The sequence below is a fragment of the Acipenser ruthenus genome, chromosome 29 (genome assembly GCF_902713425.1).
Source record: "Acipenser ruthenus chromosome 29, fAciRut3.2 maternal haplotype, whole genome shotgun sequence".
In the NCBI taxonomy this organism is placed as follows: domain Eukaryota; kingdom Metazoa; phylum Chordata; class Actinopteri; order Acipenseriformes; family Acipenseridae; genus Acipenser; species Acipenser ruthenus.
In genome coordinates this window covers 4,479,987-4,494,578 of record NC_081217.1, presented here as the reverse complement: position 1 = coordinate 4,494,578, position 14,592 = coordinate 4,479,987, and the positions used below count along the sequence as shown (strand labels likewise).

Genomic DNA, 14,592 nt, shown 5'->3' with positions numbered 1-14,592 from the left:
AAAGTTTTCAGCATTTTAAACCGGTTTAAGCAGTGAAAACGAATGATAAATACATTTCACTGATTCCAAAGAACTCTGTGTGGATCAGTTAGAAGGGCTTAGTTATGGGGACCTCAGGTGGCAACATGACGTCATTAAACATTTTATTTTGTACTGGATTATTAAAAGTGTACTTCCATTAGTTTAAGTTGAATGCCTTTTAAGTCCCATTTGTGGTTGCAATACAGATGCTTTGAAATTGATGCTATTTTGTATTCGGTACTGCATTAGCACTATTATACTTGATAGTGTATCCCAGTCAGTTGCAGCAATTTTAACAGGATTGTCCTGTCAGCTGCATTTATGGGAAAATTAGGTTTAAGAGGGAATATACAAGGTGATAAATAAGCATTCAAACTCAATCAGTCGTCACTGTCTCTGACTTTATTTCCTTGTTTATACTGATTGTCACTGGAAAACTCAATTGTTCTATGAAAAGTAGCCTTTTTGATTTGCTTAACGACAAATTACATTATCTGTGTGAAGAAAATAAAAGAGCTGCTTAGACAAGGGAGTTTAAAAGGGGTTCAGCTGAGCAGCATGCAGTAACGCTCTACGCTGTTAAAGAGTATTGATTCCACCAAGTTCAACTGAAGGCTTATAACGATCACATTACAGCATATCACACCCTTGATGATTTAAGCAATAGTCTGCACCTATTATTCTGAAAAGCAGGATCATTCAGGCTTAGTCGAGCGAGTGTGGGTTGAATCAAGTGAAATGAGAGAACGTGAAATGAATGGGAGGTAAAGACATTTCATTTATTATATCCGGAAATTATTCTATCCTCTATCATGCTAATAGGGCTTTCTCACGGAGCCGTCGAGTAATAATAAGTATATCCTCCCTGCACTCCAAACTGCCCTTCCTGTGAAGGAGTGCAAAACCATGTTGTGCATTATGGAGGAAGGTTCCAGTGTATTAGTTGTAAAGCAAGTCTTGAAGGCCAGTACAGTTTCAGTACGCTTCCATTGTTTTTAGGCTTTAGTTGTCCTAATAAAAAAAGTCATCTTGCTGGTACTTTATTATTGATTGCAGCCATCAAAATGTTTGCATTTTCAGAAACTAGTACTAAAAAATAACAGTTCTGCATAAGTTCTTCATCTATGGTATATTGCCCTGACCCTTTTGCTCTCCGCCAGTGTACTAACAAAACAGCTAAAGTGTATAGGGATGTGCCAAGTAACGGGTATGAGTAATGAGTATGAGTAACGAGTATGATGATACTACTCAAGTACAAAGTTAGGGCACTTCCAGTGGTAATATCTACATTTGGACTCCAAACCCATTGAAATCGCTGTCAAATAAGGTTAAACAGCCCCACCTGCTTCCGATGGTTAAATATGAGTAAGAGCATTGGCCCTGCTGCACTACCCTAGTATATTGATAGGGTTAATGTCTCATTGTCATCCTTTAACTGTTTGGCCTAAAGAATCAAATCAATAAAAAAAGAAATACAGCAGTTGTAATTAATAACTTGTAAATGGGTTTTGTTTTTAAATGCAATCCCCCAAAATGAAGCAGTGTTTTTTTTTCAACATGATTTCTATGGCAGGATTAATGAGGTGCAATGTCGGACCTTTGGGCAGAAGCTCACGTAGACCTGTCTGCAGCTCGCCGGCTTCTAGTCAGTCCTGCCGATCGTTCACCAGCAACTTCAGAATTATTCATTTAAAAAACAACAGCCGCATCTCAGCTTCTTCTCATCACGTTCTGACCTTCTCACTGGCATCTCGTGACCTTTCCGTTTCTGTTTCTTAATTGCCTTCCCAGCACTCCGAGCTACAATTACGCGCCCAATCCTGACAAGCACTGGATAATGAGATACACGGGGCCCATGAAGCCCATCCACATGGAGTTCACCAACATGCTGCAGAGGAAGCGCCTGCAGACACTGCTGTCCGTCGATGACTCCATGGAAAAGGTAAAATAATAAAGAGCCAGCTTGCTTCTGAGATCACTCATCTCAAATGCAGCAGCGGTGCCACTGCAATCGGTCTGCTGCTGTGCATCTGCTTTCATTCCTTCATTACAGATAACTGTCTGTTAGAATCTTTAGACGTCAGACAGAAGTGGGATTTGAACCCAGGCCTTCGGAGGTGAATTCTCTGCTCTCCTGATAGAGATTCATCTTGTTAGGGCTTTTACATGACAAAAAAAAAAATTATCCTCCTGATGTTATTGTGTATTTACACTTGAATGCTCATTTAATTCATTTGCCCCAACGTTAATTACAGTTCCCTTTGGAAACCAAACAACACTGCAGACAAACTTAATAAAGAACCTGAACTGATGCATGCAATAGTAGTTTCATTCAGGAGAGAAGCCTATAATTACTGTTTTTTCTGTCTATTTTCTACCTTGACACTCCTGAAAATAAGAGGATAACATAAAATGTGTGATTGGTCATGTCTCTTCTGGTGTTTCCGGCACACTAGGATTTCAAAGTCTCTTATTCATGGGTTTGCTAACCTAATTCTTTCTGCTTCTTTAAAGATCTATAATATGCTGGTTGAAACAGGTGAACTGGACAATACATACGTCATTTACACAGCGGATCACGGCTACCACATCGGGCAGTTTGGGCTGGTCAAGGGGAAATCGATGCCTTACGAGTTTGACATCCGAGTGCCCTTTTATATACGAGGACCCAATGTGGAGGCTGGCAACATGTGAGAGCTTGGTTGATTTCTTTTACTTGAAATGTTTTGGCAGGAAAGTTGATTGGGGTGATCCTTCTGGTGTTGGATACACAGTGCATAGAGATCACACACAGGTTTAATCATTATATAAAACAGTGCAGAAAAAAGAAAAAGCATGGACATCAAAAACCAGTCAAAGTGTTCTATCATTCTATAGAACACTGCTGTGTGTTCTTAAATTTCTCAAAGCACAAGAGGAAGTCTGGTTGTGTAGCCTGCAACTATACACTTAGAACCAAAACTGAGCATTCTGAAAGTGTGTTCAAGCCAAGTGGAATATGTATGTAAATATTAATATTACAAATAAAAAACTCCCCTTGCTTCCAGCTGCTTTACTGGAATCTTGCTGTGGTTTTTATGTGACTTTTAAAGATATAGTCAAGTGCTTTTCATGCTGGAAGGCCCTGTTTTGCTGACTGTACAGTGTGTTTTCTCATCACACATTACAGTGAAAGTGCAATGGCAGTCTTAACAGACCCTTAGAGAAATCAGCATGTCTGTTTGGTGTTTGGGACAGATTATCCCTTGTTGGATGACTCTGCCTTATGTCCGGAGCTTTGCCTCTCTGCACGAGGGCTTGGAAAAGAGCCAAAGTAATCTCTTGAAATCTCGGAAGCCTGTTTTCTTCCATCTCCCTTTCATTTACATGGATTACATGGTTATATCCTGTTGATATGTCCGGTGTTAAAGAATAACCATGATAATGGCACCCGCTTTAAGAAAGGATCAAGTCAGTCGTCGGGGAAAGCATTTGCTTGCTAGCCCTGTTTAATCCTGGGTTCAGGGAGGTGCTTAAGATCTTGGCAGCGCATTTCCTCTACAATGTTTCTCTACAGTCCATTAAAGACCAGGCAGCAAAACCCCATGTACAAGAAGAAAGCCATTATAGCGAGCATGTTATTAAGCTCAAAACTAATGTACTCTGCTAACTCAGTGCAGTGGGGATCCTTCCTGTGACCTTGCAATGATAGTGTTGCATCATGACCTTGTTGTGTCAGGTCCTACTTTAGTGCACTTACCGGCAAGAACACCATGTCTATCTGCTTCTGCTAGACTGCATCCATCAACTGAAAAACTTTAATGTTACAAATACGTGCGTCAACCATGTGTTACAGTTATTACACCAAATGTATATATATATATATATATATATATATATATATATATATATATATATATATATACATATATATTTTAAGTCCAAGGCTTTTATCTGAATTTTTCTTTTAAGATACAGCACTTTTGCAAGGGTTTAATCCTTTATGTTGCTTTGGTGCCACACAGAAATCCTCACATGGTACTGAACATTGATCTGGCTCCCACCATCATGGACATTGCTGGACTGGACATTCCACCGGACATGGACGGCAAGTCGATCCTTAAGTTGCTGGACATAGAGCGGCCAGTAAACAGGTAATACAACCCCCCAAAGTAGCTGGTTCCTTTGACTGCGTTACATCCTAATGCCGTCATGAAAAACATCATTTAAATATGCACAGTGTAATAAAGTAATATGCAGTGCTCTCTCGTAATGCCACGATTCAGTAATTCATGACAGTAAATTACACGTATACAGTACTTCACTGTATAAGAACCCTTTACTAATTCACTGCTTTCAATATTTATCTGTTTTTTTATGTGTAAGACCAGATTGAAAAATATCAAGGCAGCACTTTATAAAGTTTGAAGACCTATATTACAATTATGTTGGCAGTTTTATATTTATATTATGTTCTTCCATTTAATGTGAATGATACATTTTGCTTGTATCGGAATACATGAGCATCACAGTACGAGAGGTTAAATGACCTGAATTGCTACAGCGTGAATCACAAAGAGACTTTTAGGCTGTTGTTGTATCTTGTATTGCTATGTGGTCATGACTTAGAGTCAGGTAATGCAGCTACAGTAAATAAATCGACCCCACTGATGCCTCAAACGAGTGTGAAAGCTACTGCTGGATATTTTAAACCATGAGGAGAATGTTTAGGCTTTCCGTAGCCAGAGAAGGGGGTCTGGAATGGGATTCAAATCACATGGCTTGCCTGCGTGTAATCAGGAATAAATTAGCTTTCCTCACTGCCAGTAAGTCACCGTTCCTTGAAGTGAAGCAGCTTTTTTTTCCCCCCTGTATTGCTTTTCTTGTATTGGCTGTTGATTTAATCTGTTTCGTAGAGAGGTGATTATGCTGCAGATCAATAAATGCAGTCTCTCTGCAAAAGACAGTAAATGGTACTCCTGGGGTTATACAAGAGGTCTGGTGATATATAGTGTGACATGAATACTTAACTTTCCAATCAAATGGAAAAGAAATCACAGGTCATGCAAGTTACAGTACACTAAATCCATTTTAATATAACAGCACCATTCCAATCACTGGCTTCCACACTATTCTGTTAAGATACCAGATTCCGTTCTATAGCGCCAGGTGTTATTTTTTTGATGGAATGTTCTCATTTTTCACAGGTTCCAGTTTAACAAGAAGGGAAAGGTCTGGAGAGACTCATTCCTTGTGGAAAGAGGGTAGGTGCACAAGCCCTCAGACAAAGAACCGGTCTGCATCTGGGGGTCAGAATTATATATATATAACATATTTCCTTGACACCATTCAGATCTGCAGTGAAATCAAATAGATTGTAACAGCACAATGCCCTTCATAGATGCACATCAAATGAAAATGGTTTGTTTTTTCTCCTCCAGTAAGCTGTTGCACAAGAGGGACGATGGTACAGAGGCCACCCAAGAGGAGAATTTCCTGCCCAAGTACCAGCGTGTGAAGGACCTGTGCCAGCGTGCGGAGTACCAGACGCCCTGCGAGCAGCTGGGTCAGGTAACAGACGGCTCCCTCCTCTCCCACACTTTCAGCATCCTCCTGTCCTCTTACAAGTTCATTACATGGCAACGTCTTGCCAATTTCAAGTTCATTTGTATGAAGTTGACAGTACATTAGGATGCGTCCTGTAACTATAAGGAGACGCAGCGTTTGTAATATAAATATTTTTTTGCACTGTGAACCCTTTTAAAAGTTTACCACGGATAATTACGCGTTCATTTTGCAGTTCATCATGCTTTTACAACTGTATATATTATATTGTGCTTTACCACGGTTAGCCTTATGTTTTATACCTGTTTATCCCACTGATTTACCAAGCAAGGCTATGCTTGAGTACACTTGTCTATGCTTTTATAACAATTTACCACAGCAAACGTATGAGGGTTAACAGAAGATATTCATCAGTGAAGGTTAGATTTGAGAAGTACAGTACAGTAGACATGCTTATAGAGTATGACATTTTTTAGATAATCGAGTGGCATCTGTACTGAAATATAACTACTGCATAGGCCAGCGCTTTATATTATCGACAGGGCATTTGTCTCAGTTACAGCATGTTAGAGGAAATTGCTTTTCCATAGGAGAGGTGTTATTATGAGCCGAGCTAACGTGAGCTTAGACGTGTATCATTTCTATGAAAAGGTTGCGTTTATCTTACAGTTGCACTACATGATAGCATACTGAGCCCTGACAGCGGAGAGCAGTTTGGGTCTAGAATTACTGAGCTCAGTGGAGAGAGGGATTCTCAGGTTCCAGCGAGGCACTGTAGTCTGGGTGGTATTGTGACCGGTCAGTAAAGTGTATACTGAGAGGAAATGTCTTCCCATGGACAACTCCGCACAGGGAATGTCCAGCTGCAGCAACGTGCTGATGGAGTTCTATTTCTCCCGCCAAGGACCAGCAGCTTCAAAATTCAGGAGTACAAACCAAGCTTTTGAAATCAATTTTCTTAACTCTTATTAGCATTAGCATTAATATCACTGGCCCCACTTTTGTGTCGAGGATCGTTTGGTTCTTGTTTTTCATTCATCAATTCGGAATATGCAGATATCTCAAAAGACAACGTTCAACAGATAAAAAGTCACTGCCTAATTACTTCATGCAATGCTTTTCAAACTCACGCCAATGATCTTGCAACAATCAGCTTGTGTCAGGGAATTTCATATGCTTTGGAGCCATGTGTTTTAAAATGCAGTTTTCCAAGTGTACTGACTGTATCAAGTGGACACCCAGTCTTTAGCCCTGTAATGCCCACGCATTTTTGAAATGAGAAAAGCTACTTCATTTATGTAACTAGATTCCATTTCTTGTACTAAACACCATTTTATAAATATCAGTTTGATATGATGCCCATTTTGACCAGACATTAGAACATTGCTTTAAAACACCTACATTATAAACAGTTGCACAAGTTAGACACAAAAACACCACTATTATTTATTCTGTCAGTTATACTGTACTAAAATAAACTAGGAATGTGCAATTCACATCCAAAGACATCCAAACTGCTTCTAAAAATAACAGTGTATAATATTACAGCATTTTTTTTAAAGCTGAAACTCTATGGCTAGTTAAAAACTATGATTTTGAAGTGACTATTAAATCAATTAGGTAATGATTTATCTATGTAATGAACAAATCCAGGAGTCTGCTTTCTGTTTTCCATGCTTGTGTTTTGTGAACAGAAGTGGCAATGTGTGGAGGATGCTATGGGCAAGCTGAGGCTTCACAAGTGCAAGCGGATGGCCAGCCTGACGGTCGCGGGTAAGCTGGGCGTGGCCAACATGAAGTCTCAGCTCTACAGGAGGAACTCTGGGAACTGCGATTGTGACATCACCGACTTCCAAATGAGTCCAGTCAAGAGGAATAAGCTCTTTAGCAAGAAGAGTGAGTGAACAGACAGCACACCTATGGAAGACCATCTGGGTCGGAAACGCATTATTTAGTACACAGTCTAATTTGACTTTAGTATGTGTTGTAATTCTAATGATTACACATACTAATTTGGCCAATCAGATCACTGAAAATGAGAACCAATAAATTTAAAGAAAATAGTATGTGCAATAAAATGATCCAATTAAAAGTCACCTTACATCTGCCATTCCCGCCCAACTGGTGGCAGTATATGGACTTGGCATTGGGTAAAGTTTAGCGAAAGATGGATAGACCCAGACCCTCCGAGACATGCACCAACCGGCGGCTTCGGAGCCTTAGAAATCACTTTAATTCAGTGGTAAGCACACTGTAACTAACATGTAATTTTAAACAGTCCTCAGTGTTTACATTTACATTTATTTCTAGACAAACAGTGCAGGAGTGAAACAGTGTAGGACAGAAACAGTCCTCAGTGTTAACAGGTGAAGAACGCCCAGTATTTCAAACAGCCACTTAATTATGGTAAAGTTAATCACATGCAAAAGGAGCATGAACGTTAGTGTTTAATTAATTAAAAACTAATTTTATTAAGGCCAATGTAGTGCATCAATGCATTCTCATTAAGAGGACGAGTTAGTATCATCAAATCAACAGAAAAGTATAACAGGATGCATAGCACAGGTTTGTGGTCTACACATGGGACTAGCACAAAAAAAATAAAAAATAAAATTGGAAAAACTAAAATTCTGCATGACTGCACATTGGACACAGCTTCGGTACGCATTCAAGTATTACTGTAGATAAGGTTTAAAAAACCAGCCTCACTTCATTGTGATAACCTTAATGAAAATAATTGCATAATTTATATTCTCCCTTTCTCATACAAAAGGTAGTTCTTAAATAAATTGCTCTTTAACTCCATCTAGTGGTCTCACACAAACACTGGCATCACGAACACCTGCAGCCCCACCACCTCAAGGTTCATATCTTGTCTTTGAAACTAAGCAGGCTTCTGTCTGGTTAGTCAGTATGTATTTATATGTGACTTGTAAGAACTCTTTAGAAAGCATCTTTCGTTATGTGCAGACTTCAATAAATTACCTAATAATCAAGGGTGCAAATGTGGTGCTATAGATTTTAGCACCAGTGTGTCTCATATCCAGTGTTCAGGTTTAAATCTCAATACAGGCTAATAACCATGCTGGCTAAATACTGCCCCCTCCTGGTATTATTTATTCACTCACCCTAACCTCACAAATGTTGAATAATCTGACCACCCTGGAAACTAAAAATGATTAGTTTATTTATCATGTATTTAGAATTACTTTTTATATTTCTTAAGGCAGCGTATTTATACCATGGTTAAAATAAGGATCATAAGAAACAGGCAGTACCTTCCACCCTTTTTCCCCCCTTGTTCTCAGAGATGAAGACAAACAAGAATTACGCTCGGAACCGCTCGTCGCGCGCTGTGTCGGTGGAGCTCAACGGGGAGCTGTACAGCGTGGACCTGGAGGATGGCTATGAGCCCGTCATGCCGAGGAATAGCAGCAAGCGGCTGTCCGAGGGGGGAGAGGAGGAAGAGGAGGATGAGGGGTTCAGCGGCACAGGCAGTCTCACCAGCTCCAGCAGCCCCAATGAGCTCATGATACCCTCCTCCATCAAGGTCACTCACAGGTACAGCAGAGGGATCTCTATCACGTGACACTATAAAACCACTTCTCCTAATGGACAAAATCTCGAGAGTGGTATAAAGGAAAATGGAAGATGGAATATGGAATACAAGAATATTAGGAATACAAATGGTTTCAAAACAGTAGCTTTGATCATATTTGCTTATTTTGTTGTGTAGCTATGTGAAATAATAAAGAAAATACATGTGTGTATTTTTAAGGTGCTACATTCTTGCCAATGACACGGTGAAGTGTGACACTGACCTGTACAAGTCGCTTACAGCATGGAAGGATCACAAACTTCATATTGATCACGAGGTGAGTCCTCATTTTTTTTTCTAGTTGTGTCATTTATCAGTTATCAGATTTCAGTTCATTTCTGCTCCTACAAGGTTATTATGAGGCCCCTGTTGTTGCTAAAACAGTGGATGTTGATGAATACCATTACAGCAAAACTTCAATATATCTAACATTGCTTCGCCGGTAGATTGAAACTCTACAAACCAAGATAAAGAACCTGCGAGAAGTGAGAGGTCACCTGAAGAGAGCCAGACCGGAGGAGTGCGACTGCAATAAGTTCAGGTGTGCTTCAGGACTGTGCTGGTCTGAAGAGCACCACCGTCACTACATACAAACATCTAGAGAATGATATTACTAAAAACAACAACTAACACATAATCAGCCTGGCACCAAATGTGGATTGTAGTTTCACTTTAGGTTAAATTAGAGGGTTTTCTTACCTAGTTTTAAAAAAAGCTCTTCTAAAATACTACCATCCAATATCTTGCATCTGTTGAAAACGTTCTGCTGTATTCAGACACTCCAACACATAGCTATACCCTGGGACCTGGGGAAACCACTTCTGTCTCGCATTGGGATTTCTTTACCTCCTACAAACGGGATTCCTGAAATCACTCAAATACCTTTCGGACAAACTTGTTTTAATCTGATATGTAGACAGACCGAAGATGATTGCATTAGAGCAGGTTTCAGCCAGCTACACTGTTGTTTGTTCTTGTGTTTTAGTTACCAGTCTAAGCACAAGAAGAAACTGAAGCTTAAAGGAGCCAACCTCCACCCTTTTAGGTAAGGAGAGCTCGGATGTAATGTGTCAGCATCGCTAAGGCTTTGACATAAGTGCCTCTTTGGGACGTTAAGTGTGGAAGCAAGGATGCTTTCATAATGCGTTGCTTTAATAATTCAGAACGTAGAGCTGAAGAGTTTCACACAAATTCAGGGATGGAAACAAGACTCCTATTGCAGCCACTCAGTCCAGTCCACGTTAATGGGAGACAGGGCGAGCTGAGGTTAGGGGTCACCAAACCCTGCCTCGATCGGCTGAATGCGATGGGTTTATCTCCAGCTCTGTAACTCGTATTAAATCACATGTCTTCAAGAGGCACTTACTGTGAAGTCTCATCCTGTAATCGGATCACACAAACCGCTAGAACTTAGTTCCATCCATACAGCTCAACCATCTGGTGCGTAGATCCGTAGGGTTACACATACAGTAACATCAAAAACACTCAAGGTAAAACTAATACTGATGAAGGCACTAGCCAAAACATGCATCGACCTGCTCATGAGTTTTACTGTATTCAAACAGGACTGTATAGCACCTCACTATTATACAATGATGTTGATGATTTCCACACTCAGTCCTACTGTATCCAGTTAAATGAATGTTGAATTCCCACCTCTTTTTTTTTTAAACCATAATCTAGCCCCTTTATTACATTGTTTAGATGCATTGTAACCAGTCTTTGTAATCATTCCCAAGAGATTTCCTTCCCAGTCTTGTCCGTTTTGGAGTGCTTTACTCTGGTGGCCCATCATTGTCTACGATTCAGGTATAAACCCGCCCAGGTTGAAACACAGTTTTGTTTTTGAAAGGAAGAGATGCTTTTCACACACTGCTGGCTTCTCATTAAACCAGGTCCTTGACCCCAAGGTATTGTTTCCCCATTTCTTATCCCATCTAGTCAATGGTGATGACTGTATAGTCTATAAGGGAAATTAAGCATAAGTACGTCCCAAGGCAAAACCAGTGGAAGAGAGTCCTATCTGACATGTGTTCTCTGTGCCTGTGTGCTGTTGCAGGAAAGGGCAGGAGAAGGACAAGAAGCAGTGGCAGCAGAAAGAGCAACGCAGGAAGAAGAAACTGCGCAAGCTGCTCAAGAGACTGAGGAACAACGACACCTGCAGCATGCCAGGTCTCACCTGCTTCACACACGACAACCAGCACTGGCAGACTGCCCCCTTCTGGACAAGTGAGAACTGCAGCTTACATCAAGAGATAGACAGGATTCTTCAAATACGCGAAGATTTCAAATCATCCCCACTTTCCAGAATATAAGGGGCCTGGTTCTGTTTGATTCGTGTTATAAACAATGGCAAGAAACTATCTGGGTTTAGGTAGAAGCAGTTCAATTAGGTTGCAGGTTATTTTGGTTAGGAAGTCTCTGTCCTTGCTGATTTTCGGACTGTTGTTTTTCTTTAGTGGGTCCGTTCTGTGCCTGCACGAGTGCCAACAACAACACTTACTGGTGCATGAGGACCATCAACGAGACGCACAACTTCCTGTTTTGCGAGTTTGCCACAGGATTCCTGGAGTACTTCGATCTCAACACTGACCCCTACCAGGTGGGAGGACTCGACAGATAAGTGCAACACAAAAGATAAGTTCAAACATTGGAATAGTGTGGAGGAAAAAAACTACACATTACCTTTAAAGTGTTATTGTTTACCTTTAATTCTGTTTTTAAGGGGAGGGAAACATTATTTTAAAGTGAAAGTCAAATCTAACACAAACCATCCATATGCCACCCTCATGTGTAAATCCTGTATTTTTTGTTTATATCTTAACTGTGTCCCCAATAAACACAACCAAGACAAACCATGCTTAACACTACCTTGGTTAACTGTTATTTAAACACCAGGCCTAGGCTGCACACTACTTACTAAACATATCAACCTGACCCTTATATTAACCCTTTCAAGTCCTGCATTATTTTTGTCAAGCTGAAGAATAAACTCCTTCATTGACTACACTTGAGAACAGGACACATTCATTTTTTTTTAACATATATTTATACACTACCTCAGATTGGGACCAAGGAGTTCCGTGAGGTTCCAACGTGATTTCTGACGGCACCTCGCTAAGATAAGACTGTACCTTGAGGTCCCACCAGGACGGAAAGGATAAATGAATGCTTTCTGAACTGTAGATTTCTTTTTTTTGATGCTTGGTAGCTCATTAACGCAGTGAACACCCTGGACCGGGATGTGCTGAACCTGCTTCATGTTCAGCTGATGGAGCTGAGGAGCTGCAAGGGACACAAGCAGTGTAACCCCCGCACTCGGAACCTGGAGATCGGTAAGCCATGCATTGAAACCGGGACGAACACATTCCACGTCTAGTATCGTGCAAGAGACTGTACTATACTCATTCAATGTTGAACTCATGTCTCTGCAAGACTAACCAGAAACAACTCTCGTATTCCAGTCTGTACATTCTGCTAATGGAATCTAAATGGCCTGTTGCAAGAAACATTTCTAGTTGTTTTACTCCTTGCACTGATGCAAAGAGAATGAGGAATGTGCCCGTTATCTCATTGCAAACAACTCCAAGCATTTTGTGAACATTTTGTATTTTTGTTTTTAGAGTACATTGTTTCAAATGCCATTTAAATGTTTCGATTCTCCCTTGCCATTGTCGTTATACAATTTGTATGAGTTCTATTGGTCCTATATTGATATCACAGGAACAATTCCAAACATCCCAAAAGGTAATTGGAATGTTAAAAGGGTAAGAAGTAAATTCAATCTTCACTAAGAATCAACCCCCTCCCATGAATGTCAAACAACTTTGATTTGAAAGGGTCTTGTTGAGCATGAAATTCATCTGGTTCACATACTGCGACACCACGGCAATGTGCTTTATTTTGTAACGTGCATTAACTGTGTGGTGGGTTTCTAAACCTCTCTTCCTAAATCTGATATTTTTTTATATTCTTTAGGAGATAAAGATGGAGGCAGTTTTGATGAATACAGGTATATTTGCTACTTAAAATAAACTTTTGGTACCGTTACATGCATTCATGAAGCCACAATTCAAAATAAAATAAAGGCAATATATATTTTATTTTTTTATTTCTTAATCTATTATTTTCTTATTTTGGAATGCCAGTATAACTAAAAGTATTTGAACAGTATACAAAGGATTAATTTGTTTGAAAGTAAACCGTCTTTACAGAAACAATAAAAGCAGCAGGATTTGCAATAATGGATTTGACTGCAGTTTAAGTTTACAAACACGATTGAAAATAATACCAAAAAAACACTTTAATGAAACTACCGATCAGCTTGCCAGCTTGCCATCTACTTCTCCGGCTTTAAATCTGCTGCTCAATTGAACTTGCTAGAGCATGCTCTGTTTTGGTAGAGCTCTGGTTCAGCCATCCAAACCGGTGGAAGCTGTCAGTCTCTGTTGCTTTTTAATGGGAGGAAGGGTTCTAACCGTTTCTCTTGTTGTTGCTCGTATATCAGGCAGTATCAGCGTCGAAAGTGGTCAAAAATGAAGAAACCCACCTCGAAATCCCTGTGAGTCTGGATCGCTGGTCTGTCCTGTCTAGGCATTCACCTCCTTTCTGTTTTGCATGCTGCACTAGATTGTAGATCATCAGTACTGCATCGTTCTTATTTTCTTCTTTATACACACCTCCCTTCCTGCATGCAGTCACTGCATGAGGTGCGTTGACAGGACAAGTGTTTATATGTTCGGCAACGTGCCTGCAGAGTAACCGTTTATTTGTATGTGTTTATTTTTGTAATGTTGTGCTGTAGGATACAAAAGTTGATTACGATTACGAATGGTATCAGATGTTATTTTGAATTCATCAACCATCTTTCTTATTTATTGCCTCTGTCAGTACATTAGTGTCTTTAATGTCACCATTATTTTACCATTCATTTCACCATCACACAAAGTGCCTTTTTTTGTGTACAGGGTGTTGTTAATGTGAATGAGCTATAAAATGTATCTTTTGCTGTTTTCTAGTACAGTATATATATTTCAGGTATTGGTGCATTGAAGAAAAATATTCTGCCTTACCTTCGCTAGGTTCAGTATCTACAGTATAATGGAATGGCCTCTTCAACATACCAAAACATTAAGAGCCCCCTGTGTAACAAATTAGCTGTTAACACGAGGTCACAATATCATTCAAGGGTTAAGTAAGAAATGGTCCGCCTTCAGCAAATTAGAATAGATTTTATGCACGTATCACAGACCCTTCTGGTACTTGTGGAAACACTTCCAGGTTAATGTAGTAAGAGTTTGACCTTTGTATTGTATCTGGTGATAGCAACCTGTCAGTCGATACAAAACTGCTGCACAGTATTTCACACACACTATTCTGCCAAGTCTTCCAGTGCACAGATTTGGACCTTTGGTAGGTAAGTTGACACA

At 40.0% G+C, this 14,592-nt stretch overlaps 1 protein-coding gene across 6 annotated transcripts in view; it reads left to right on the top strand.

Annotated features, from left to right (window-relative positions):
- Positions 1 to 14,592, top strand: part of LOC117431279 (extracellular sulfatase Sulf-2-like) — an 87,441-nt gene that overhangs the window by 70,009 nt on the left and 2,840 nt on the right. For 3 of the 6 annotated variants that reach the window (XM_059003698.1, XM_059003700.1, XM_059003699.1), the window contains 13 exons: positions 1,813 to 1,963; positions 2,536 to 2,711; positions 4,026 to 4,154; positions 5,208 to 5,264; positions 5,442 to 5,571; positions 7,260 to 7,461; positions 8,874 to 9,126; positions 9,344 to 9,440; positions 9,610 to 9,704; positions 10,149 to 10,208; positions 11,223 to 11,392; positions 11,623 to 11,765; positions 12,375 to 12,498. In XM_059003698.1, coding sequence (XP_058859681.1) covers positions 1,813 to 1,963; positions 2,536 to 2,711; positions 4,026 to 4,154; positions 5,208 to 5,264; positions 5,442 to 5,571; positions 7,260 to 7,461; positions 8,874 to 9,126; positions 9,344 to 9,440; positions 9,610 to 9,704; positions 10,149 to 10,208; positions 11,223 to 11,392; positions 11,623 to 11,765; positions 12,375 to 12,498 — 1,787 coding nt within the window. Of the gene's footprint in view, positions 1 to 1,812; positions 1,964 to 2,535; positions 2,712 to 4,025; positions 4,155 to 5,207; positions 5,265 to 5,441; positions 5,572 to 7,259; positions 7,462 to 8,873; positions 9,127 to 9,343; positions 9,441 to 9,609; positions 9,705 to 10,148; positions 10,209 to 11,222; positions 11,393 to 11,622; positions 11,766 to 12,374; positions 12,499 to 13,141; positions 13,176 to 13,670; positions 13,725 to 14,592 lie in introns of all 6 variants that reach the window. The other 3 variants (XM_059003702.1, XM_059003703.1, XM_059003701.1) reach the window with 3 other exon arrangements.